This window comes from Neovison vison, chromosome 3, assembly GCF_020171115.1.
Source record: "Neovison vison isolate M4711 chromosome 3, ASM_NN_V1, whole genome shotgun sequence".
Classification (NCBI taxonomy): domain Eukaryota; kingdom Metazoa; phylum Chordata; class Mammalia; order Carnivora; family Mustelidae; genus Neogale; species Neogale vison.
This window is the reverse complement of record NC_058093.1, coordinates 136,525,960-136,553,263: the sequence shown is the minus strand read 5'-3', so window position 1 is coordinate 136,553,263 and position 27,304 is coordinate 136,525,960. Positions and strand designations below refer to the sequence as shown.

Genomic DNA, 27,304 nt, shown 5'->3' with positions numbered 1-27,304 from the left:
GGTCATGTCGGGTTGGAGGTGATCAGCCTCGCACAGTGGTGTTCTCAGGGACTTTGCACCACTTAGAAAGAACTACAGATCGCCCCGTAGGCATCAGAGGGAGCCCCAGCCCATAAGTATGGCAGGCACACCATGCGAGAACAAGAAACCTCTGGTCCTGCACCTGTGATATCTGAGCCGCTTGGCACGGAGGAGAACCAGAGGCCATTTCCAGGCCCGTTCGGTGACAAATGCCATCATCCTACCCTTCTCTGCCCATTTATCTTAATTTTCAACGCTTTACCCCTTTCAGGCCTTCTGGACCTCATGCTGCCTCCCATGTTCCTTTGATTTACCCCCACAATTCAGGGAGAGGGGACCAGAATATTTGGCAGAGTGGCTTGCCAAGGCCGGTGCCACTGGGCCTTAATGAGTAGGAACAACAGTTTTCTCAAGAGCACGCCTCTCTGTGGGAGCCTCCCCCGTAGGTGAGACCGCGAACTCAGCCCCACTTACCTGACGTCACCTGTGGGCACCAGATGTGTGGGTTGGAGATGGTGCCATCCTGGTTGAAGTCCTTAGAACCTTCTCCAGCCTTGGCAGAACGCACACGAAAGGAAAACTCAGTGGAGACAATTCTGGGGCAGTTGGCATCTGTTGAGAATCTCCTCTGTACAGGTAGGTACCAGATGCTTCTAGAAATTACTGTGTTTATTTGCGGCACGAAAACCCTATCGGTACCTGCAGCCTCACTTAGCTTCTTGAACTTCGGCTAATTGCCTTTTGCTTCCTTCTCAACCCCACCCCCTGCTCACTTTCTCAGCTTGACAGGCCAGTTGGTTCCCCCTACATTCCAGGACCATGCGGCGCATTGCTGCAATTCTGTGATGAAAACAAGGAATCTCTTTTATGTCAGGGACGTGGGCTTGCTGGTGGAATCCCGTTGGGAAGGCTGGGTATTGGTGGGCTTCTCATTTTCCTTGCTGCCATGAGATGCCTCATCGCTCATTCTCGCAATAGTAGAAGTTCTGTGAGCATCACAACCTCCCCAGAGCCTTGTTAAAACGCACATCCCAAGGCTCTATCCCTAGGAGTCCTGATTTGTTATCTAGGGTGAGGCTTAAGAATAAGTATTTTGAGACAAGTGCCAGGAGTGATTCTGAGGCAAGTGTCAAGGATCCCGCGTTGAGCAGTTATGTTAGAGCCCATGGGGGCTGGTGTCTCTTCAGAGATGCCTCGCTTCCCCACTCCCTGACAGTCCCTGTGAGTGGTATCCCACACCAAGAAGACCATCAGAAGGCTGTCTTCTCGCCCGGGGACCTTCTGTCGTCCAGACCAACACCTTCCCCCTCAGCTCAATGCTGGTATCGAGTTCTATCAGTCAGAGGAATCAGTCAGCAAGTTCTTATCAGGCTACCAAGATTATGGAACCCATCACGCTCCCAGGCTCAGGCCTTCCCTTGAGAGACAAGAGTATAATTAAATGAAGTGTGTTCACAGAAGGGCAGTAATTAGAACAGTATTTTTCAGTGGGAGCGGGGGAATGAGTTGGTGCAGTCTTTGGAAGTAGTAGACTGTGAAGACTTTAGAGACTCAGGTTGTATTTAATAAACATTCGCTGGTTAATGAGAAGTAAGTGCCAGGCACTTCCATATACATTGTTTTTGTTATAAGAAATAGAAATTCAGGGTGCCTGGGTGGCTCAGTGGGCTAAGCCTCTGCCTTCGGTTCGGGTCATGATCTCAGGGTCCTGGGATCGAGCCCTGCGTTGGGCTCTCTGCTCAGCAGGGAGCCTGCTTCCTTCTCTCTCTCTGCTTGCCTCTCTGCCTACTTGTGATCTCTCTCTGTCAAATAAATACATAAAATATTAAAAAAAAAGAAATAGAAATTCATACTATGTACTTATGAATAAAATTCATACTTATGAAGTCATATTCTTTCCCTTGGCAGAAAGAACCAAGAATCCTTAAAATCAGTAGGGTTCCCTAAAGCACGATAGACCTAAGGTTTTCATCACAAAACCATAGCCTGAAGGGTATAGCGAGCTTGCCCAAATGTTCAGTGGTTTGCTGGGATGACAGCTGGGGATTGCCAAACCCCAAATCCTCAGCAGAGTTCGGTGTTTGTTGACCATAAGCCATCACATAAATAGATTAAGAGCGCTTCCGTGGGTTTTTTTAATTTTCTCTTGCCATGCAGCTCTTTGAGTTTGAAAACCTGAAGACCTTCTTAAATTCTGGTCAACACATGGGTCAGGTATTTGCACCGACTTCACAAGGATGAAGGGCAAAATCACCAAAGACGCATGCTGAGTCTATGGTTTTCTAACTTGTGTAGGAGGGAACCCTCATACAATTTGCACTACTGTTTTTTGGGTGCAGAATACAGGCATATGGTTTTTGAGGCAGACTTGATTTCAGAGGAAGAAACACCTGGATTGGAATCACACTATTCAGCGTGTACTGCTTAGAGATTTTCGGCAGTTTACTCAACCTCTCTAAGCTCCCGTTTCCCAGCCAGTGACATACAGACTATTCCCTGCCTCGTATCGAGGGTTACATGAGATAAACTAATAAAACATCTTGTTTAGTGCCTGTGGTTGGGAAACATGCAACAATATGTTACTTCTTCTTTCATTTTCCGAAATTCAATACCATCTGATAACTATTTCTGATATAACTAACTTTCAAGAAATGCCAAAGGTTGAAGAAATTATTTAAATCACTTCTGCTTTATTTTATTTTATTATTTTATTTTATATTTCTGTGAATGAGGAAGTGTTATTTAATCGAGTCGGGGGACATTTTGATCCATGTTGCGGCACCCAGGGCCCTGTGGGGACTCAGCTTGAGAATCTCCAGCCAAGTGTGATTTTAAGAATGGTTTTATTTCATGGGATATGGATGTTGGCCTGCTCTGCAAACCTGTCCTCACCCCGGCCTGCACTCATTCTCAAGGTTAGGGTTGTTTGAGATTGAAGATATCATCTCCAAGGTAGAGGCAAATATTCTGGAAACCTAGTGTGAAAGAGTTTGCCAAAGGGTTACTGCTATGAACAGCACCGTGGTTCCACTAAGGGTGGCATAGATTCTGGCTTCTGGGCTCTGCTGGAAAATGAGCATGATTGCAAAATAAGGACAATGGCAACCATAGCAACAAGAGCAAACCCCAGCACCCTTCTTGCTTTTCAGGGACCAGTATGTGTGAAGGGTGCCCCTAAACCTTCCTGAGTCCGATAACGTTGACCTTGGGACTAACAGAAGTTCCTTGTAACATGAATTCTTGTTATAAAGCGAGTCCTCATGTATGTTTATTGTATGAATGACTCCAAACTTAAGTTCTCATGGTTGAGGGTGTGTCAGAAGATAAAATCATGAATATGGCCTTTAATGAGATCTTTCAACCTTGACATTTCGGTATGATCACCAGTCAATCCAGTTGTTGTCTTCCCATTGCATTCTCAGGGAAACAAATATGGCGCCCTATCATAACTTACACCAATTTCAATTTCAAGGCTGAAATTACAGAATGTCAGGACTGAGAGTTCCCATCGCTCAAACCCTTAATTTTACTGATAATTAGATGGAGCATAGTTTTAATCTTTTTGAAAACATGTTAATCCAGATACCTCATGACCCTAATGAGTATGTGCTGATCGTCCCTGCTGACCCAGAGCTGGGCTTGGAGAGGTTCCTTTGCCTACCTCCATACATAATGGTGTATTTATAACTTCAGCAGCCTCTTACCTTCCCTTTCTAAAACTGGTGGTTTCTTAGATTTAAGATAGGTTTATGCACCTTGTGCCAAATGATTGTTTTTCTTCCCCCACCAAAGGAACACCAGGGTTCGGGTTTATTGGCATCTATATAATAAAAACTTACTTGAAAAGAAAGGTGTGTAAGCTCAGTTTCAGATTTACTGCTCTGCTCTCCTCTCAATGGCTTGGTTGTCAAGTTCACTGTGGGGGAACTCTAGAAACTGCAATATACCAACCACAACTATCAGTGATTTTTAGATTTTTTTCTTGTGTTTTAATTTTTTTCAAAGCTGTGGTTCAGGTCAAGCTTTTGCTGTAGGTTTCCATTTTGCTCTATGTTTCCATTTTTCAACAATCCATCTAAATTATGATTTGAAATTTTAAATTTTAAAGAATTTTGTGTCCAAAGCCATTTGAAAAATGATGCTAAAGTTGAAAAAAAGTTTTTTAAAAAATATTTTTCTATGACTGAGAACTCACTGTAGAATTTGAAACAGTGATCCAAAGACCCATTTGATTGAAACTTATTTTGGGAGGCAGATAAACTGATTTGTCGGAGCTCATGGTTCTTTGTGTCATTAAAAGCAACTGTAAATCCATAGTAATTCATACTCTATTTTGAAAGGCAATGACTCACTAAAAAAACAAAACTATTTGTGGAGACCACAGGGACTTACCAAGTAAGAGGACCCTGACTCTTTCATACCACGTCCTCTGCCTTATTGCACTATTAATTACACAGAAGGACTAAAATTTCCAAATCACTTAATACTCAAAAACAAAAATTGTTTTGTTCTGTGAGCTTTCATGAACAAGCATCGTTTTGGCCAGCACAGAAGAGCTAGACTTTGCAGATTTTGATTATATTCTTGTGTCCTGAGGATTAACTCTACTGGAATTCACAAGCTTCCCTTCTGCCCCCCTACTCTTTCTTCCAGCACAAAGTATAGATGTTGAAGAGACTCACAGCCAAGTAAAATCTCTAATAATTTGTATTCTTTCCTTCATATTCTTTTTTTTTTTTTTTTAGAGAGAGAGAAAGAACATGTGCATGTGTGCAGGAGTGAGGGTGGGAGGGAGGGCAGAGGGAGAGGGAGAGAGAGAAGCTTAAGCAGTCTCCACACCTGTACTATGGAGGTGGGGGCTTCCTGAAGCTGGGCTGGATCTTGAAATCCTGAGATCAGGACCTGAGCTGAAACCAAGAGCCCAGGCTTTGATTACTGAGCCATCCAGGTGCCTTTGTACTCATTCATATTCTAATATGGAATCTCTGTACTTAGTCATCAGTACTTGTCTTTTGAGTTTCTTTTCCAGAGTGGTATGACTTTGTAACAGCACTTTTGTGCTGAGATGACTGGGTGGCTCAGGAAGGCGAGTGCCTGCGAGCAAGCTTATTTGGAAACTGAAGCTGTAAAACAGACCCATTCACACCACATCATGACCAACAAACAAGAGCTGGCCAGAGTCACATAATCATGGGGGACACCCTTAGGTTTCCTACGAACAGAGGCAGTGTCTCAAACAAATGGCAATCTTTTTTCTTAAAAAATTTCAGATGAGAAATTGAAAGCAAAATATAGATAAGCTATACTCAATTAGGTTTTTCTTTTTCCTAATGGTTTAGTGATTTTAAGAATCTTATATTAGAATGCCAACTTATAATTAAAGATGAAATACCAATTAGAAAAATTACTATTTTGAAATAGTTGCATAATAATTAATTCAAGCAAGAATCATTAATGGTTGCTAAAATCTGAAAATGTTTGATGAAGACAAGGATATTTACAGTTTCAAAATATTTCCTTCCTTTTTGTCTCTATAATAACTGTGGCTTATGTAAGAGAATGTCACTTTTTTTACAATATAAAAATATTTAGGGGCAAAGGGACATGTTTGCGTGGATATATATATATATATATATATATATATATATATATATATATGATGAGAGAATCACAAGGCAAATGAGACAAAAGGTTAATGATTGGTAAATCTGGGTGAAGAGTATACAGTTATTCTTTGTAACTTTCCCGCAACTTTCTGCAAATTTGAAATCAGTGTTAAATAAAAGATAAAAAGAAAACCCATTTTCCTAGAAAAGGTATAAAGAAGGCCAACTTGATTTAATAAAAATTAAAAATGTCTATACTTTGAAAGTGTAATCAAATTTAAGGTCAAATGATAGCAATGGAAAAACACAATAGATAGAGTTCATTTTGTTTATAATATCAAACAAAAATATGTAGGTCAAGAAAATAGAAATAACTAATTTTAAGTGTAATGCATACAAAAATGCATTTAATAGAAAAAATAAATGCTAATGAATGTGAATAGGTACTTAATTTATAACTAATCCAAGAATTAAATTAAAATGAGGGTAATTCCATTTTTACCATGTTTAGCAAATTTATGAAAATGGATAATGTTAGGAAAAATTGGGGGCTTCCTTTTTTCTACTGCCAGGAAGGAAACATGGATGGACTAACACATTTATATTTTTCCACTTCCAACTCATTGTGCCCAATGAGGATTGGTTAGATTGGACAGAACCTGATCTGTATTGGGCTAAGCTAATCAACATATTCTGTTGAGAGCTCCCATGTACTAGACACTACGTAGAACACATTATATACATACATTATATCATTCAACCCTTAAAATGATTTTATGAAGTTGGTACTATTATTATTTCTCTTTCATCAATGTTTTAGTTTTATCATATATTAAAACTGATTGGCCAAGAAGAGAAGTAGTACCAACCAAAGGGGAAGGAGTAGATAATTCACCCAATAGTTCTGGGAACACTGACTAAGTAGTTAGGGGGTATTTGAGTATTATTTATATTCCTACCCCACATCATAGACCAAATAAATTCTTGATGAACAAAAAAAAAAGGTAAAAAGAAAACCTAGAAGAAACTGTAGATGAGTAATTACCCGTTCTCTGAAAGGGGAAAGACCATAACTATAAAACACAAAATTATCAAGGAAAAGATACATTTATCAGATAAAAAGACATATTTGTCAGTATCATCCAGTGCATGTCTATATCGTGGGCTGATTACCACCTAGGATTTGTTTGGAAAGAACAGCTAGGGCCCTGTTAGAGAGCTAATGTGCCAACCTTCAAAGGGTGACATTGAATGTACTCTGAGTCTCTCCTACTAAATGATGTGTTCCTCCCAGGAGGGACCATGTTCTGCTCACTTGTGTGTCCCTGGTGTCTTGTACTGACCTGGTCCATCCTGTGCATTCTATTCTGTGTTTTGATAGATTGAGTCAACAGAGGAATGGTATTCAGGTGTGGCCAAAGCAACGTGATAGAAAGGCACAGTAGGCATGTCCTAGACCTGTGACATACACGGGTAATGAGAGAGTTGGAAGAGTTTAGTACTTTAAAACAATTTGATTGACTGAGTTCTACACCCATATTTCTAAATTCACTAGGAATGTGGATGAACTGTATGATTATTCTATTGTGTCTAATAAATTGTTATTAGAAGTTTGGGAGACTGAGCAAATCAATAAAACTCTGATTTTCTAGAGAGTCAACTACAAACAAGTTATCACATCAATTATCTGAATTAAATATTGTCCTATGGAAACCCTCTTGTGTGGAGTTTAAAAAACTCCATGAAGATAGATTATATTTATGAAATTACATTCAATGACTGACCTTTCGAAATATCTTATTACTACTATTTAAAAATAGTATTATGTTTGTGCACTGAAAAGTGAGGTTTAGAGCGTGAAGAAGCCCTTTTGGCTGAGTCGAGGGAAGGAGAACAGGGGTGAGAGATGGAGTGTTATGTCATTGCGGTTTGGATTTGCACGTCCCTAATGACTAATGATGTTGGGTACATTTTCACGTGCTCATTGGCCATTTATCTCCTCCAGAGGAATTTCTGTTGAAATCAATTGCCCATTTAAAAATTGGGTTATTTATTTTGTTACTGTTGAGTTGTAAGTGTTCTTTATACAAGTCCCTTACCTGATCCACGAGTTGCAAACATCTTCTCCCATTTTGTGGGTTGTCTTTTCCATTTCTTGATGGTGTCTTTGCAGCTCAGAAGTTTTTAGTTTTGGTGAAATCCAGTATAGTTCTTTTTCTTTCGGTTCTATTTTGTGTGTATGTGTGTGACATATAAGGAACCACAGCCTAACCTAAGATCATAAAGATTCATTTCTATGTTTTCTTGTAAGAGCTTTTGAGTTTTAGCTCTTATACTTAGGTCTGATCAATGTTGAGTTAATTTTTGTGGGTGGTCAGATAGGGTCCAGCTTCATTCTTCTGTTTGTGTAATACTCTGGGTTTAATTCTGAGTTATAAGAAAATATCTCATTGCTATAATGGAAGCCCTAAGGAGGTGAGGCAAAAGTTAGAGGTCAAAGGTGAGGAATGCAAGGACTACTGGAATATGAAACCTCGGCTTTCTAGACACATATTAAAAAACTCAACAAAATTATATCCTTTCCTGTGAGGCATTAAAAGGGAATATGTCTCAAGAGGACTAAAACTGAAGATTGTAGTGATAGTTTCACAGGTGTATAGTTATCTTCAAGCCCAACATGTTATATACATTAAATGTGTATAGCTTTTTTTAATGTCAGGTATAGGTCAATAAAGTGGTTTAAAAATAATAAGTATGGAATTAAAAAATAAAAGAGCAGGTTAGGTCAAAAAGAATCTGATTTCCTATTGTGATCAGATCCCTTGAATTATTACTTTTAAAGAATTTATTTATTTGTGAGAGAGAGAGGGTGCAAGCATGAGCAGTTGGGGAGGCAGAGAGAAGCAGATGCCCTGCTTCTCTGGGATCATGACCTGAGCTGAAGGCAGATGCTTCACTGAGCCTCCGAGGCACTCCTCCCTTGAATTATTGAGCAGAAGACAAATGCATCTTGGGCTCAGCAAAATACTGGTCACGGTTCTTGTTATAGCATGGAGGAAGCAGAGAGATGCGTTCTTCCCTGATCCCTCTGCCACCAACTTTGATTCGAGGCTCTCTTCTTTGCCACCCTAACTTCTACCGTTAGTGGCACCAAAATTTGTGCCTTTCTTTGTGGCACCAAAATTTGAAGTGGACGCATATTGTTCATAATTTTGGACTTTGCTTTTATCATCTGGCATTTAAGAAACCAGAAGGCTCAGTAGGTTTTGGTGAAGAGGAGGAGTTTCCATTTTTTTTGCGGACTAGGTCAGTGTTACGCAATGAGGAAGAATTTCTGAGAGAAGAATTTCTGCAAATATCCTGATGCTTCCCTTAAGTTCGAGCACAGTTATTAGACTGAATTGATACATGTATTTCTGTTGTGGGGGTTTTATACATAACCATGTGCCCTTACCCTCAGTGGTTGTTGCCTATGGACTTCATAGTATCTGAAAGGAGAAAGTTTACTTGAGAAAAATAGAATGAGGCAAATCTTACTTAACACATAGTTTAGTCACTCTTTCCTCAAAAGTCTAAAGTAACTGAATTGAATTTTATGGGAAAAAGTTCTCCTTGAAAATTTTTCTTTTATTTCTGGCCAATATTTAAACTATGGACACTCTCCTGGGAGTCTGGGTCTACCAACTATTCTCTCTGTAAGAAAAAGAAAATCAAGATTCCACACTTACCAGAGTCATTTCTTCTTCCCTCGAATTGTTTCCTTTTGGTGACCATGGCTCTCCTCAGGGGCTCCCATAATTTCCCGTAGTAGCCATAGCCAAGGCCATTCTGAAGGCTCAGTCAGAGCCAGTAAGAAGGTGTGAAACCAGAAAGCTTGTTTTCTTCCTTCTTGCATAATTTTCAGTACACCCAACAAGGCTCTTTAAAAATCTATTAAAAAGGAGGGGGGTGATAAGAGGATGCACAAAATAGTCACACTTCTTCCATAAAACTGAGTAAGCACCAGGAAGTGCTGCATGTTGTGGGGTTTTGCCACCATCATCTCCAGAAATAGGGAAAGTTCTAGGATGTGGGAGAGCAGAGGGCATCAGGAAGGGATGTGGGGGTCACCAAAGACTTTGTCTTCTTGTCTGGCTGTGTCACTAACTAACGTTTGTCCCCTCCCTCTTCTCCCTCTCCTACTCCTACCCTCCTCCCTCCACTTTCAAACAAAATGCCATGAAATCCTGTCATTTTGTTTGGGCATTTACATGGATATCTAGTGCCCAGCTTTTCTAAGGGAGTTATATTCCCAAATCCCTGGGAGACAGATGGTGGTGGAGTGGTCATTCTCCCAGGAACCCTCATGGTAGAAGGGAGAACCAGCTAGGTAGCTTCATGGATAACCCCCATGTACATGCCTTTTTTTTTCCCAGTCTAATTTTGTGCAATAATATAAACAGATGGATTAACTTTTTGAGCCTCATTTTCTAAGTTTTTTTTTTTTTTTAAAGATTTTATTTATTTATTTGAGAGAGACAGTGAGAGAGAGCATGAGCGAGGAGAAGGTCAGAGAGCGAAGCAGACTCCCCATGGAGCTGGGAGCCTGATGTGGGACTCGATCCTGGGACTCCAGGATCACGCCCTGAGCCGAAGGCAGTCGTCCAACCAACTGCGCCACACAGGCGTCCCTCATTTTCTAAGTTTTGAAATGACTTATCCTACATACGTCATGGTTGGCCACTCTGGGATGCACAGAATTGCTACAAGGTGGAAGATATCCAGGGAAAATACAAGAAAACTAGGCTCCAGCCTGTCTTTGGTGTTTGCTTAGGAATTCTCTGACATTAAGAAGTCAAACCCTGTCCCCACCCTGATGGGAGAGACTAGTTGAAAGCTGATCAAAATCTGACTTGAAAGAATTGTAGATGGTCTAAACAGTCACTCATGTAGTTGCGCAAAGTAGTGATGTGTGTAACATGAGTGGTAGAGGATGCTGAGCTTTTTCACTGTTTTCTCAGGGAGCGTTCTTAGGAGGGAGAAGGCTTGGTTACCAGGTTTTAGGAGAGAAAAAACTGGATGGTAAAGAACAGTGGAATGGAAGCTCCGTCAGTGGTGGGATTTCTCTGGAGTACATTTGCCATGGTATTATCAGGTATAAAAATGTTAATACATTTCTTTTTTTTAAAAAAGATTTTATTTATTTATTTGACAGATGGAGATCACAAGTAGGCAGAGAGGCAGGCAGAGAGAGAGGAAGGGAAGCAGGCTCTGTGCTGAGCAGAGAGCCCAATGCGGGGCTTGATTCCAGGACCCTGGGATCATGATCTGAACTGAAGGCAGAAGCTTTAGCCCACTGAGCCACCCAGGCGCCCCAAAATGTTCATAAATTTCATCCATTAATTTATTGCTTAGATATCTGTGCTAAAAAGACCATCTGAGATTCAGATAACAGGCTAAAACCAAATACTTTCAGTTGCAGTATTTATATAAATTAGAAACCACCTAATTGTTGAATTAATAAAAGAATAGATGAGTAATTTATGGTACATTCATGTAGTCCCTAAAAGTAATTGTTATGAACAGAACTTTAAAATATGGAGAAATAATTAGGGTGAAGTATTAAATGAAATAGATGGAAGACATAAAACTAGAATGTAGGTGAGCTTAACTATGTAAAAACAGGATGTAAAGAAAAAAAGAAAATTATGATTTGATGAACTTGTAATTACTTTTTATTTACATGACTGAATATATTTAATTTTCTCAAATAACCTGTATTATTTAAAATTCATTTATAGTCTACTATTCCAAATTTCTTTCCTTTTTTTTTTTTTTAAAGATTTACTTATTATTTGTGATAGAGACAGTCGAGGGATGAGGAGGGGCAGAGGAAGAGGGAGAAAAATCTCCAGCAGACTTCCTGCTGAGTGTGGAGCCCAGCACAGGGCTTGATCCCAGGACCCTGAGATCATGACCTGAGCCAAAATCAAGAGTTAGGACATCAAACTGACTGAGCCACCCAGGCACTCCTATTATGCCAAATTTCTAACTATCTTTCTAATTCAAAACTTTTGTTACTTTTGCAGTTATATTCTTAGTTACATTCTGTGGGCTCAATTTGACTTATGTAAGAAAACCAATTTCGTACTTGCAAGTTACATGCTACTTTAAGTTCCTTTAGATTCTCAGATTCTCTAGCATATAGGTTAGGAGTTCACAATTTTAACATTCCACAGAATTTCAGAGTTTTCTTTTGTAATGGGATAAGGTCTTCATTTCCGATATAATTATAGATAATATTTGCTCCTCAGTTATGACTCTCACTCAGTCACAGCTTAGGGGTGGGTTTTCATGGAAGATCAGGTACACTGCCCTGAATTGATTTACGTAAAGAGGAAGGGCCTTTCTATGGAAACTCAATGCCACAGCTTTGCTGTAAGCTGCAAAATGGACTAACTGTCCTCAAAACAGTTTAGAAAAAAATAAACATCCTCCTAGGAGGTGTCATTTTCCTTCACAATATACGAACCATGTTTTTGAAAAGGACCCAGTGTTTCTCTATGGTGATAGGTAATATTTGGTGAGTTTTGTAGGTGAATCATTTCCTCTGAAATAGCCTTACTCTGGGAGAAAGAGCAAGACCACTGGGGAAATAGGTCAAGTGAAACTTGGGGAGAGGGAATGAGGAGGAAAGAAAGGCAGAGAGAAAGAGAAGGAACAGAGGAAATCAAGGGAAGAGGGGAGAGAATTTGTCCATTGGTTGGGTTTTGTCTGAGGTGAGAAGAAAAAGTAGTGATTGGCGAGAATGCTCAGTGAATTGTTCTAGATAGCTGTGGAGTGCATCACGATGGGGTTGGTGATACGGCCACAGAGAACATGGTTTGTAATACCCGAGTCTTCTCTCTCAGCTGCACTTGCCTTCGCTTCATACTTAGCTCAGACCACAGAGTTCTAACTAACTCAATCCATTTGCTGGGAGTTGGCTGGAACACGCTAGGAAAACCATTCCTCTTGGGTTTTGTGTATTCTGTTTACAAACTATGAACTTATGGAGGTTCACAGTGCTGAAAGTTCTTTCTAAGTTGTTTGGGGGAGAATAAGGAACAGAGAATGAAGTCCAGGGTTTTCTAGCAGCCTTTCTAAAGGCTTGCTTTATAACCCATGGTTTCCCCGAAAACAGCAGGCTGGTGGACAAATTCTTAAAGAGAGGCTGTGCTCATGGAATGATCTATTCTAAAGGAGTGATAACTGACTTAGAGATTAATTTAAAATTAATTTAAAATTCATTGAGCTAATGACCATCAATGTAGGGTTTTTTACCCCTCCTCTGTCTTATAGGTTCATCATTGTGATTCATAGTCATAATTAGAAAGTCACAGAATTACTTGCTCAACACCTATCCTTACCAGTTTTCATAGGCTGTAGGACTTGGCTGCTCCCTCTTCTGTGTGATAATTGAACTGACTTTGTCAGAGCACAAACCTTAGCTGGGGACAGTTCTCACTGGCTTCCAGGTACGTACTGGGAGGTGGGTGAGTGGTTGATGGTACAGGTGACTTTGGGGATAGTTGTCCCAGTGCTGAAGCGAGATGTTTGAAGATCTTTATTCTTGGCAGAGAGTGCAAAAGAGGTCCTCCTTTATCATCCTGTCATCCTGCTACTTTGCAGCATCATGACTGTGAGCAACTTAAAGTGTCCAAGTCCCAGCTCTCTCGTTTGTTGGGAGAACAATGTCTTCCTCCCTGGCTTACTGGAGGAACTGAATGAAGTAATGATGTGGAAGGGTCTGTGACATAGTGGGTCCTCTGGAAATGTTTATTACATCTAGATGCAGGTAAGACAGTCTGGGCTGTAAGCTCCTGCTGTGCTAGGTGACATGAATCGAGGAGCAATCGAGCTCTTGTTCACTGGATATGCCTGACACATGGTGGGCATGCAATAAATAATTACTTACCAAATGAACATCTGGGCTATCATTTTAATGTGATGTTCAAGGGATCTAGAGTTTTTCCTGGGACCAAGATCAAACCGAAATGAGTATTTTCAATTTAAGAAACTGTATTTCTTATCTGTATTATAACATTTATTTTTTATAAAGAGAGGTTACATATCTAAGGCTATAACAATTTCATGGGTGTTAAAAATGATGATGTTTTATCATTTAAAGCAAGGATCGGCAAACTTTTCAGTAAAGGACCAGACAGTAAATATTTTTGATTTTGCAGGCCCTGTGGTTTCTTCACAACTGCTCAGCTCTGCCATTGTAGCTGGAAAGCAGCCATAGATAGTAGTAAATGAATGGGCATGGCTGTGTGTCGATAAAAATTTATTTACAGAAGCAGGCAGTGGGCTGGATTTGACCTGAAGGCTGTAGTCTGGTTGAAGCTCTGATTTACAATTACAGAAGAAATAGAGAGATGTCATATAGATCTGGCTCAGAAATGAAAAGAAAAACCATTTATGCTGTACTAATTCTATATAATTATGCTAGTAGTGCTAATATTTGTATAACACATTAAAGCAAGGGAAGCCATATTATTATTCCTATTTTTTTTTATGGGTGGGAAAATTGAAATGCAAGAGGTATTTGCTAGATGTCAGGCTAGTAGGATTCAGCACAGGGTCCGGAGGTTCTGATTGCAAATGTGCTACTCTTTCCGTGTTGTATTCTTTGCCATCCTGTAGCTTTGGCCGTCTTTGGTCTCTGTGTCTCTGTCTCTTTGGGGCAGACAGCTGATGTTGTTTCAAGCCTGGAGGCTTCAGTTGGGATCCAGGAGAACGGAAGGCTTCGATGGGAAGGGTGATTGATATCTCAAGGGTGATTGCAAGTTTTAAAACAAGTTTAGTGTGCTTTAGTGTTTACTAGTGTTGCTTTTTGTCATTTTCATGGTATATGCATATATTTTTGATGTTATACCAGCCTTTTAAGTTTGGAGGATAACATGATGAATGTGAGGTCATTCTTCTACTTTAGATAAAGGATGCATTTTTTCGTTAGACCAAAGCATCTATGCTGATATTTTCCCCATAAACATTCTGTTTCCCCAGCAATGTGATGTAAAATTAGATGGAAAAAGAGCCCCCTTATGATATTTCAAAAACTGTTTTTATCACCTCAGAGAGAACGTTAATCATACTGTTTTCCATCACAAGCTGGCAAAGACTTTGGTGAATCGTTCTGGGATTCCTGAAGTTTTAAGTCCAGGCCGAAAAAGACTAGTTACTAAAGAGTTAAAAGATTGGTTCATAACTGAGGATGGGTTGTAACACACCTAGGAGGAGCCACCTAACTCTACCCTTGATGAAATCACGTTCATACAGCCTGTTGACACGGAAAACCCTCCTAGCTTGCCTCTATTAGCAGCCGGGCACGTGAATGACCTCCAAAATTCCTTCAAACTCTAGTGTAACTCTCTGGCGCTGTAAGTCGTTGATATTGGAGAGACTGACTTTCTTCACTCAAATGAGATGGTGTCGGTGAAATCGCAAACAATGCTTGGCACATAGTAGGTGTTTGATGAATTCTCACACCCTCCTTAGTGATTCATTACGCTCCTTCCCTTAAGATTTAGCTACATTTAGCGGTGGATTGCATCATTCCTGATTGACCAATCACACCACACCAAATTTTTAGCCTTGTAGGGCACAGTCATCTGTAGTCAGACCTTTGTTGGGTTATTTGAAAGGATAAACAGATTCAATCCTAGATTAAAGATATTCAAACAAGCTTTGAATCTGTCTGGGCACCCGGAAGCCCAACGTGGTGTGAGTATCAGAGCCAGCAAGGACAAACGTGACAATCCGAAATCCAGAAAACCAGACCAAAATAAAACAAAATAAAATAAAATCAGCCTGTGGTAAATGTAAATAGTATCCTTTTTGAAAGGTAATGCTGGACAGTAGTCATGTGCAATAGTTATTGATCAACTAGCATGAAATATTAATGGTTAACCTGTTAAAATTTTCCAACCATTTATAATTCTTAACCAGTGATGAAATTCAACTGAAAAATTATGGTTTTTAGAATTTTGTGGAAGGATTTAGAGAAAAAGCCCACAGCAATTTTCAAATGAAATAGTGAAGATAATTAACAAGATATTTGGTTTTCTATGTTCACTATTGATAATTGAGAGACCTTCTTGATGCTCAGCTGTGAATTTCTATTGGTCAATATCTTGCCTTATAAAACTGACTTTTACTTGTTTCAGTTATACTCTAGCTACACAAGTAGCTTATATTCTCTGTGTACATATATATATAATATAGATAAGAAGCTTATGTTCTCCACAATGGCTACATACTCACTTTAAAAAGTTTTCTTTTGAATTTCCCTGTCTAATATAATGATATTTATAGGGTTGGGGCTCAGAAATCTTGTTGTCTGATAAAAAGTTAGAAAAGGAAGACAGAGCCTGTCAAAAAGGGAACCAGGCCAGAAAGGAGTCATCATTCTGTCCTTAAATCATGTCCATTCTGCAAATTTTCACTTTTTCTCACTTTCCTCTAGTTTCAACCTTTGTTCCTGATTCACGGACCCCCAAGTTTATAGTCATAAATGAATCAGGATTGTAGAAAATTGAAGTTTATAGTCATAAATGAATCAGGATTAGAACTAAAAGCAACATCAGAAGTTATCTGGCTCAGTTTTAAAACTTTTGTTTTTTTCAGTTGTGGAATATATTTGCTCCATGAAAACTTTATTAAAATCCTGATAAGAAAAAGAGGAAGAAAGAAAGGAAAGATGGAAGGAAGGGAGAAAAAGAGGGATGGAGGAAAGGAAAGTAACGAAGAAAATGAGGGGTCTGGAGCTCCAGAATTCCTTGAGGAAATAAATAGGACAAGCAGAAGAGCAGTTCACATGGTGTGGAGGCAAAATTGGACAGACTTTCTGGAGATGCTGGCATGGAGTTGATCAGTTCTTTTCTTCTTAGAAAATCAGTTTTCTTCTAGAAAACACTCCCCATTTCATCTCTCTGTCAGTAGGCCTTGATAATTTCTACCCACTGATTGGTATTCAGCTATTCTAGTTGATAAATTAAATAATACCCCCCATCTTCACTACAGGACTGTTAAAGGAAAAAAATAGCAATAACAAACCATTTATAATAGCTTAACATGCATTTTGCAGATCCTATGGAATAAGTAAAAAAAAATTTGGGACGCCTGGGTGGCTCAGTTGGTTAAGCAGCTGCCTTCGGCTCAGGTCATGATTCTGGCGTCCTGGGATCGAGTCCCACATAGGGCTCCTTGCTCGGCAGGGAGCCTGCTTCTCCCTCTGCCTCTGCCTGCCTCTCTGTCTGCCTGTGCTCACTCTCTCTCCCTCTCTCTCTGACCAAAAAAAAAAAAAAAAAGAATAATACAGAAATTGGAGTATAAGAGAATGTCCAAGACAATGGTTATATGAAGCAAAAATAGTTCTCTTCTCTCTTTAGTGTAGGGATTTGTGTTGAAAGGTGTGGATCAAATATTATAAGGAGGTCTCTAAAAAGAGACCCCATTGGAAATAGCAAAAAAAAAAAAAAAAAAAACAACCCAAATATAGTAAGTTAAATATTTAATTTAGTGGAAAGCATAGAACATGTGAAGTTTAAGAAAATAATATGTATTATATATATATATATGTACCATACATTTGTGTCCTCCTCCTTTTAATCAATCAATGACAATTTTACCCTGGATTCCAAAATGGCACTTGGAGAAGTGCCATTGTGGGAGGGGCAGAGTTCATAAATTTCCATTCCTGCCAGGGTGTGGATTGAAACTTACCTGACCAGCTGTTAGCAGCAACTCTGAAGACAAGAAGGTAAATGCAAGCATTACCAAATAGCATTTTTAACAATGAACATTGCATTGGAAAATAATAGAAACCCAAAAGAGATTTAATTGAAACCAAAGGGCATGCTATTTTTATGAAGTCAATGTCTTTTAAAAAAGAGCCGTTTGTTTCATGACATGTCGAAGTTTTTGTAAATGTGGCAATGCTTGCTGGGAGATATTAACAACATCTGTCACCTCATTTGGCCTCCACGTACCCGGTCAGATGTCTGATGTATCTGATCGATTTTCTAAAAATGTGGATGTTTGAATAATTTTATAAAAATCCTTCCATACTTGACAGATTGTATGCTATCTTTTTATAATGTCTGTAATATAAAATGGTATAATATTTAGAATATTTATGTTTTAAATAATAAGAGATTTCATTTCTCTTTTGTAACTTAAGTTGGAAATGCTCTTGGTTGCATCTTCACAACTATTTCTCTGTTTCTAAAGACTGTTTATCACTGAGTTAGTTTTAGCCGGATCTGACTATTTGTTCTAGCTATAGCATCTATCTGTATAAAGTTGGAACTTCATTCTTGGGTTCTTAATAGCTTTGTGGGAATTATGAAAATTATAAGACATGAAATATTTTGGAGATAGAAATTTTTTCCTTCCTACTGTATAGGAAGAACAATTTCCCCCAGAATATTTTGGGTTGTTAGAAAATCTATCTCATCTAAATTTTTACACTTTTACCATAAAGGAAACCAATTTTAACAAGTGAACTATTTCTAATGCATTGGAAAGTGAATCAAAATTTGATTCTGCAAAGTAGCATCTCTATTGATTATAGCTGCCTGCAGAGTGTATGCAGAATGAGTATGAAATAGTGAGTCATCATCTAATATTTCTTATTTTTTTTGAAGGATTTTATTTATTTATTTATTTGACAGACAGAAAGAAAACAAGCAGGCAGAGAGGCAGGTGGTGGGGTGGGAGAAGTAGGCTCCCTGCCGAGCAGAGAGCCGGACCTGGGTTCGATCCCAGGACCCTGAGATCATGACCTGAGCTGAAGGCAGAGGCTTAACCCACTGAACCACCCAGGTGCCCCTCATCTAATATCTCAAATGTCAGAATTATTTACAGTGAAAAAGGGGCAGATGCTAGCAAATAAAGCCATAAAATCTTATGAAATGTACTTATGTGCCACTATTTGTATTCTTTACTGATGGGATACAAAGATGAAAATGAAACTTGGAACCTGCCCGCAAGTGAATTATGTTTTGGAAGAAGACAGAAATAGGAAAAAAAAAATTACCTCACAGAGTGATAAGGGAAACAAATATGGATGTCGTGTGTTTATTATCTGTGTCTATACCTACATTATGATCACAAGATTAGAAAACATGTAGAAAATGAAGGCCAAACTGTGGAAAGAACCTAGAAGTTCATCCACAAATGAAGGATAAAGAAGATGTGGTATATATATACAATGGAATACTATGTAGCCATCAAAAGAAATGAACTCTTGCCATTTGTGATGACGTGGATGGAGCTAGAGGGTATTATGCTTAGCAAAATAAGTCAATTGGAGAAAGACAACTATCATATGATATCCCTGATATGAGGAAGTGGAGATGCAATGTTGGGGGTTAGGGGGTAGGAAAAGAATAAATGAAACAAGATGGGATTGGGAGGGAGACAAACTGTAAGAGACTCTTAATCTCACAAAACAAACTGAGGGTTGCTGGGGGGAAGGCGGTAGGGAGAGGGTGGTGGGGTTATGGACATCGGGGAGGGTATGTGCTATGATGAGTGCTGTAAAGTATGGAAACCTGGCAATTCACAGACCTGTACCCCTGGGGCTAATAATACATTATGTGTTAATAAAAAAATAAAAAATAATAAAAAAAACAAACAACAACAACAACAACAAGAAAATGAAGGCGATTGATTTGTCAATACTGTGGGAGCAAAATTCAAATTTATCGTGCAGATGGCAGAATACCATTAATGATATCTGATATTCTGCCATCTGCATCATAAATTTGACTTTGAGAACTGAAGTCCTTTTACTTAAAAACTAAATAATGAATCACTTACTTGGAAAGAACTGTAGACATAAATATGATAATATATTATTATTGATATCAAAATGAGTTTTTTTTTCTGAATAAAAATTGCCTATTAGCCCCACTCTTTAAACTTGTGGTTGGTAGGTGATATTGAGGACAGTAAGTATGAAATGACCTAAGTCAGATCTAATTTGGGATAAAGTTGTTTGTAATCATGAAGTTCCAATCTATGTTTATGACACATTTGCAGAGGTTTCAAAGCAATCTGAAAAAGTCTTTGAGGAAATGTTCAGTCTAGAGAAGCAAGCCCCTCAGCAGATCAGAGGAGTCTTGGAAGAACAACCTGGGACTGGAGGTGCCCCTGGGCAATGAGGTGGTCCAGAGTAGTCCTGATGGGCACTTAGTGCTGGCCATTGGTCAGATACACCAGTGAAACCAATAATACATGTTTTATTATTTTTTAATCAGTATTTGCCTTATTAGTTTCTTATTTATTATACATCCATCTTCTTGTCATGAAGCTGTGTGGTGGGTTACTAGAGCCATGGTCTTGCAGAGCACAAATGCCACCTGCCCAAGATGGCAGCATGATGTAGAAGGAAAGAGGGTGACCAAACCGACGGATTTGTTGATACAATTGGTCAAAAAAAAGGAAGATAATTTCTGATTTATGGATTGTTTGAGAATTAAGACAACATTTGTGAAATGCCAGGCACATGGTAGGCAAATTAAATGGTAGCTATTATAAAGTCATTATAGGTGGAGTAGTGCTAATTCTTTGAGCTGGACAGAGTTTTGAGGGACCTTGCTATTTTAAAGATTATTTCAAGTCTGTTTGGAAATAATGATGACTGAAGTAAATTATGTACAAGTGTTTCAAGTTGTAGCTTATTAAGAAGCAGCTTACTCAGCAATCCACCTTTAGACTCAGACTTCGCCAAACAGTAACTTCTTTGTGAAGTGCATATTTTCCATAGCGGATGTTAAGTAGCTATTGTTAATGCTTGGGGAACTCCTAATTGCATCTGGAGACTGAATTTCATTTTGAGATGTTATTCTTCAAATTTCCCTCTAATCTTAGTTCTTGTGTTAAACACAAATAAATTTTCAGTGCTCTAAAATTTGTTGCCATGTTTAGTAATACATCTAGAGTACATTTTAAAATTAAACTTCATCCATACATATAAAATTTATGTATATTTACATATAAATATACATACATAATAAATATATAGAGATGTTCTATGTAACTATACTATTATGGACTCTTCCCATCCATCTTCTTTTACTTGTTTGTGCTTATGAGATCCACATTATTATGGGGCACTAGAGTTCACTCAGACATATTGCTGTGTATTCCATTGTATACCTGACCCACAAGCTATTTATTTATCTTTCTGATGATGGACATTTGGTTTGTTTCTGAATTTGGGTTACTATGAAAGTGTTTCTTTGAACTTATTTGTACACACCATTTTTTTTTTTAAAATCTGAAAGGTATTTTGCTACACACCTCTGAAAAATATCTGTTATGGTTACATTTTAGTATGATGACAATTAGATCGCTACTTTCCATTTATTGCTAAATTGGTCCCATATGTAAATCCAGTGGATTTGGAGACTGGCTTGGTCATACTATTTTCAAATTAGTACCGATATAAAGGGATTTTTGATGAGGACAAGAAAACAGACCTTAGAGATTTTCCTCCTTTATTTTCTGTTGTAACAACATAGCATGGCTTTTACTGACCACCAGAGTGTCTCTGTAATGAATAAGAACAGTGTTAAGTAGCTTTAAAATGTTGAAAACATGATATTTTTAAATTACTTGCTTGAATTTTACTAGAGGAATACTAGAATAAGTCTTGATGAGTGCTGTTTAAAATTTTTTTCTTATGTAATACTCTGCTTTTTCTATTTCTTTTTTAAAAAGATTTTATTTATTTCAGAGAGAGAGAGAGAGATATTGAGCATGCACATGAATTGGGGGAGGGATGGGGCGGGGGGTAGAATCTGAAGCAGGCTCCCTGCTGAACACAGAGCCTGACATGGGGCTTGATCCCATGACCCTGAGATCATGACGTGAGCCAAAACCAAGAGTGGGAGGGTCAATCAACTGAGCCACTCAGGCGCCCCTGCTTTTTCCATTTCCTTTTGTAAATGAGTATGGGATTGCACGATGCTCTCAGATCATGGGAGCTGCTTCTGTTGAGGTACCTGCTTTATGAGATGGTGGCTTTCTGAGAGGCGAAAACTGGGTCTCAGTCAGCTCATGCTACTATGTGCAGTGACTGTCCTCATGGAATAAGTTTCAAAATGGTTATAGGGTAATTAGGTTACTGTCAGATTTAGCCAGTTTCTAATTCAAAAACAAACAAAATGACAACAGCTCTCAGAAGGTGATTATTGGATGGCCTTTTAATCTAGTTATTAAGTGCTCATTTTTCTATATTTTAGAGGTTTATAGAACACCAGGAAAGATTCTCCTGTAATAAATGCTTACCTACAGGCATCCAATACCAACTGCAGCTTTTAGGCTGTTCGTCCATGAGGACCATTCTCAGCCCTCCCTTGGAAGGTGGGCAGAGTTAAGCTACATAGACTCTAATGGAAACTTAGAACCAACCTACAGGGTAGAACCTGATGAGGCGCAGAAAAGTAAACTGTTGCTGGGTGAGGACAAGATTGTAGCTGGAGCCAGGTTAGGGAATGTGTGAAAAATTCACAAAATTTAGTGTAGTTTCCATGTTCTTTAGGCACCAATGGGCAGACAGAGTGTGGGGGTACACTGCAGCTCCCAGAGTGAATAAGGGTAGTAGTTGAATTAGAAATGGACAGAAAGCAATCTTTTCCAGGAGAGAGCAGGCCTGGGCATGGAGAGGTCTGAGCCTTGCTCTTCTCCCAGCCAGCTGCGTGATTATGTGCAAGTCACTGCTGCTTCTGGCCTCAGGATTTTTAGTCTCAAGAAGGGAGTTGGCCTGCATGAGCCATCATGTTCTTGGTAGGTAAGACTCCAGCTGCTCAGTTCTGTGCATGTCACACCAGAAAGGAACACACTTCCCTCTGATGCCAGGGGCACATCCGTAAAAAGAAACAGGTTAAAATTGAGCAAATAGCTGGGACATTTAAAGAGCCAGGTTGGGATCATTCAATTTTCAATCCAAATCCTATCTTTGCCTTGAGTATTTTGTCTCTAGCCTTCTTTTATAGTAGTGAACAAAGAGCCAGAGTATCCACTGCCTTTTCTTTTGGTGCCAAAGATTTGTATCAAATAGCAACCTTGATTACATGACCAAGACTTTAAAAAAGATGAGACTACTTTTTATCCAAATTTTATGATTTAACACAAGTCCATGAAATCCCCTTGACTCAGACCATCTTGAATTTATCTGATTTCTCTACTTCCTTAGTAAGTTTGTTACTGAAGTGGTAATGCTAGATACTGTTGTAGAACATTTTGGATGTGAAGGGATTTTCCACCTAAAGAATGTAGATTCTTGAGGTCTGAAACATTAGTGAATTTCCAGACAAGTTCAGGACATATGTTTCTTGGAAAGCATCTATCTGAACCCAGCTTTAGCAACACAAAATGAGAAATATGCATCACATACAAGTTTGGCAGGAAAAAAATAAGCATAAAAATGGACTCTAAACTGAGCAGGGGAGAACACCAATATATAGTGGGATGTGTCTGACCAGTCTGTCCTACACTGAGGACAACTTAGGAGAAATAGTAGATACAGCAGGAAGAGCACTTAGTTTAGGCCAACATATGTGATTCAATTCTTTGATTCTTTTCTCATTGGTAGAAAGGGAATGACAATATCTACTCTGTAAAGTTGTAGGGTTAAAGCTAATATATGTAAAACATATGTCTGGCACTTTTAAAAATGGGTATTTAATGTTTTTTTTTTTTTTTTTTGAGTTAGGTTTTATAGACTAAAAAAGCCTGTGTTAAGCTGGAAAGATTCTAAAACCAATGTACAATGTTCAATTCAGTGCAATAATAATTTCTTAATGCTTTACTATGTACCACATGTCTGATGATTAAAAAATAGACATAAAGGGGTTTACATTTCCATCTTGGAAAATATGCAATACATTGACAAAAAAAATATAATACATTGGCAAAACATTGACAAAAAGACAAAAGAGAAAGCATTTCTTTTGGGATGGTCCAAAGTGAGATCTATGTAAGATTTTCTTGATACTTCTGGAACAGATTATTGGTGAGGGGCAAGGAATCTGTCATGAAGGAATCACTCCCTTAATTTGGTTCCATATCACTGTGGTTCTACACTGTCAAGGGAAGGTATTAAATCTAATGACTTCTAAACTCCCAACATCTTTCAAGATCAATGATCTCTTGAACAATAATATCAATGACTGACTGAAGCACCTCAAGGCTTACAAGTTGCATGTGGAATGAGTCAAAGGAGGTGAGAACTTGACAAAGTACATGGCCCATGATAATTTGCTGGGTATTGTCAGTCCAAGGATGTTGAGGGGGAGAATGCTGGCAAAGGACTTGAGCAGAACCATGTATAGCCTGTGAAGAAGGAGGTGGGATATAGTTTTCTTGGTTGCAGACTTGACCATGAGGACATGGTTGCTTGTGACTTTGTTTTACCTAAATAAAGGAAGTTTTACCACAATAGAATCGTATCCCCCACAGACATGTCTAAGACCTAATCCTTGGTACCTTTGAATGTGCTCTTATTGGGAAATGGGGTCTTTGCAGATTTAATCAAGTTAAGATGAGGTCATACTGGATTAGTGTGGGCCCTAATCCAATGATTGGTGTCCTTATAAGAAAGGGGAAATGTGGACTCACACAGAAGACTAGGGAAGAACACCATATGGAGGCAGAGACTTGTGGTGCCTCTCTAAACCAAGGAATGTCAACAGTTGCTGGAAACCACCAGAAGTTGAAAGAGAGGCAAGAAACAGATTCTCCTTGACAGCCCCCAGAATGAACCAATCCTGCCAATGCCTTGATTTTGGACATCTGGTCTCCAAAACTGAGGGAGAATAAATTCTTTTTGTTTAAGCCACCCAGTTTGTGGTAATTTGTTACAGCAGCTCTAGGGAACTAAATCATATCACTAAATGAAAATAGACCTCTGTCTGTATCAATATCAATATGGATATCAATATCTATATACCAAGATGATGATGACCTTAGTTTTTGAGTTTTTAATAACACGTGGAATCATTGTATATGATTATATCTCATGTGTTTAAAATGAGAACTGTTTATTTATCTCCTTCTGACCATGATGTTTTCTCTGTTTTGTTTTGTGTTTCGTTTTAGACTGTCATCAATTTCAGGATGGACTCTCTCGTGGCAGCCAACACCAAATTTTGCTTTGATCTTTTCCAGGAGATAAGCAAAGATGATCCTCATAAAAACATCTTCTTCTGTCCTCTAAGCCTCTCAGCTGCTCTTGGCATGGTCCGCCTGGGGGCCAGAAGCGAGAGTGCACAGCAGATCGACCAGGTGTGGCTCCGGTATCTCTGGGTCCACCCTCAAAGTCAGACCCTAGTCCTTCTTTTGCAAGCCATGATGCTCACTGAGCCTGGGGCCTGGGGCGGGGGGGGAAGACTGCATTTGCCCTGGAGTTTTCATTTACATCCCACCTTGCTCTCTCTTCAAGGCTGAGTGAAACCTCTGCCTCCTTTATGACACTTCTTCAGCCTCCCCAGACTCATAACTTCTCTCAGTCACATTCTCTGTCTCTGTGTGTCTGTCTGTTTGCCTGTATATCTGTTCTTCTTCTGCTCTATAATTATCCATACTGATATCACTAACAGTATTTCTTATGTGCCTATGTGTTCTTTTATTCCATAAATAAGTATTTAGTAAGCACCAATTATGTATCCAGTGGAAAAGATCTTGGTGTCCTTCTTGACTTCTCTCTTTCTCACTTCACATCTAACTCCAACAGGCTTTTCTCTTGATATACAACGCAAATGTAGGTGCTTCCCACTGTGTCCCTGAGTCTGACCCACCACCATCCTTTCTAACCTGGATGCAACTTCCTCATGGGCTTCCTTGCTTCCACTGACAGTCTGTTCTCTATCTGGCTGCCAGAAAGATCCTTTAAAACCTCAGGCAGAGCCTATTTCTCATCGTTTCAAAACCTGGACTTCCAAGTTAGCTAATGATAGAAGCCTGAGTCCTTACAGTGGCCCATGAAGATCTAGTGTCTGACTTCCCATCAACCGGGTGACTCCCTCTATCACCCTGTCCCCTCCCCACTCCTCTGAACAGGCCTCCATGTTCCTGGGTAAGCTTGCCCACTCCTGCCTTAGGGCCTTTGCTCCGTCCCCTTTGCCTAATGGCTTTCCCCCCAGATAACTGATCCATAACTTACTTTCTCCTTCAGGGCTTTGATCAGAGTTTACCTTCTCAACCAGTCCTTCCTTCACCTCTCAATCTAATGCTGCATCCTGACTCCTCACCCCATAAAATGACTTCTTACCCTACCTACTTTTCCCTGACATGGCATTTTCCATCTTCCAACATAATGCATACAGTAGCTCATTACTATGTGCCTACCTGGCTAGAATATAATTCTCCAGATGGCAAGAATCTTTGTCCTAGAACCATGCTTGGCTAATAGCAGCTTCCAATACAAATCTGTAGAATGAACGAATGAATGTGACAAGAACAACTTCCCAAATAATCTTCAGGTTCCTGAGGTTGGTCTTTTAACTTCCATGGATCTCACACACAGCACAGAGGTTATTCAGGCACCTGTCTGTTGTCCCTAATATGGAGGAGTTGAATTCTTGGATTAAGGTAGAATGTGTTTGGAGTTATTCTGCTTTATTAATTTACTTCTATTAATATCCCATTAGGAGAACTTAGCTTTAGACTGTCATTGACATCCTCCCCATCAGGTGTCAGAGGTTCTTTCTCCAAGCACTTGGGTTTCACTTGCCCAGCAAAACGGTCCCAAGCAACACAAGATGTGCCTTTGTCTCCTACTTTTCCTGCAATGCCCTGGGTGACTTGTCTTTCACTGCCCTCACTTGCTTCATTGACTGAAAGTTCTAGATCAGTGCTAACACAAATATAATTCAAACCCCACATGTGATTTAAAAAAATTTAGCAGCCACAAGAAAGTAAAAAAAAAAAAATTGGTGAGACTCATTTTAATAGTATATTTTATTTAACCCAATATACCCAAAATATCATATCAACATGTAATCAAGCAAGCAATTTAAATGAGATATTTTAATTCTTTTTTTCATACTAAGTCTTCACAAATCCAATGACTATTTTACACTAACAGTCTGACCAGCTCCACAGCCATGTGTGTCTCGTGGAGACCTGGACGTCCTTTTAGTTGGGTTATTCATTCTTAAGTGCAGACCCCCGGGGGTTGCATGCAGTTTACTTCCCTTCCATTCCACCTCACAACCAAGTCAAAAGGATCATCCACTATGCTTTGCACTGTTGTTGCGGGGTTGACTCTGGAGTCCTTGTCCCTGCCACACTATAAAAAGGTTCTGAAGCTGTTCAGATTTCCCGGTTCGTATCATCTGAGAAACCCCATCGCTGTCCTCACGCAGGTACTACACTTCAATGAATTTTCCCAGAATGAAAGAAAAGAACCCGATCCCTGTCTGAAAAGCAAAAAACAGCAAGTGCACGGTGACAGCCCTCTGGAGGCACAGAAAGAAACAATGGAGCCTCTGACCCTACAGGTGAGCCAACCATGAACTCCTGCCCCTCTTCTTGTGAACTGCTCATCCTGGTTACGCTCTATTTGGCAATATGTATCTTTTATGTCGGTGGCTGTAAGCTAGTTTCCTAAAGAGTAGGATCTGGTATCTTCTACTCATGAT

The 27,304-nt window shown here is 39.3% G+C and overlaps 1 protein-coding gene across 3 annotated transcripts in view; it reads left to right on the top strand.

Annotated features, from left to right (window-relative positions):
* Nucleotides 1-544: 544 nt before the first annotated feature.
* Nucleotides 545-27,304, top strand: part of SERPINB12 (serpin family B member 12) — a 35,505-nt gene continuing 8,745 nt past the window's right edge. Inside the window, exons 1-3 of one of the 3 annotated variants that reach the window (XM_044240971.1) lie at nucleotides 545-657; nucleotides 24,762-24,947; nucleotides 27,029-27,163. In XM_044240971.1, coding sequence (XP_044096906.1) covers nucleotides 24,780-24,947; nucleotides 27,029-27,163 — 303 coding nt within the window. In that variant the 5' untranslated portion in view covers nucleotides 545-657; nucleotides 24,762-24,779. Of the gene's footprint in view, nucleotides 658-13,032; nucleotides 13,124-17,386; nucleotides 17,413-24,761; nucleotides 24,948-27,028; nucleotides 27,164-27,304 lie in introns of those variants that run through there. The other 2 variants (XM_044240972.1, XM_044240973.1) reach the window with 2 other exon arrangements.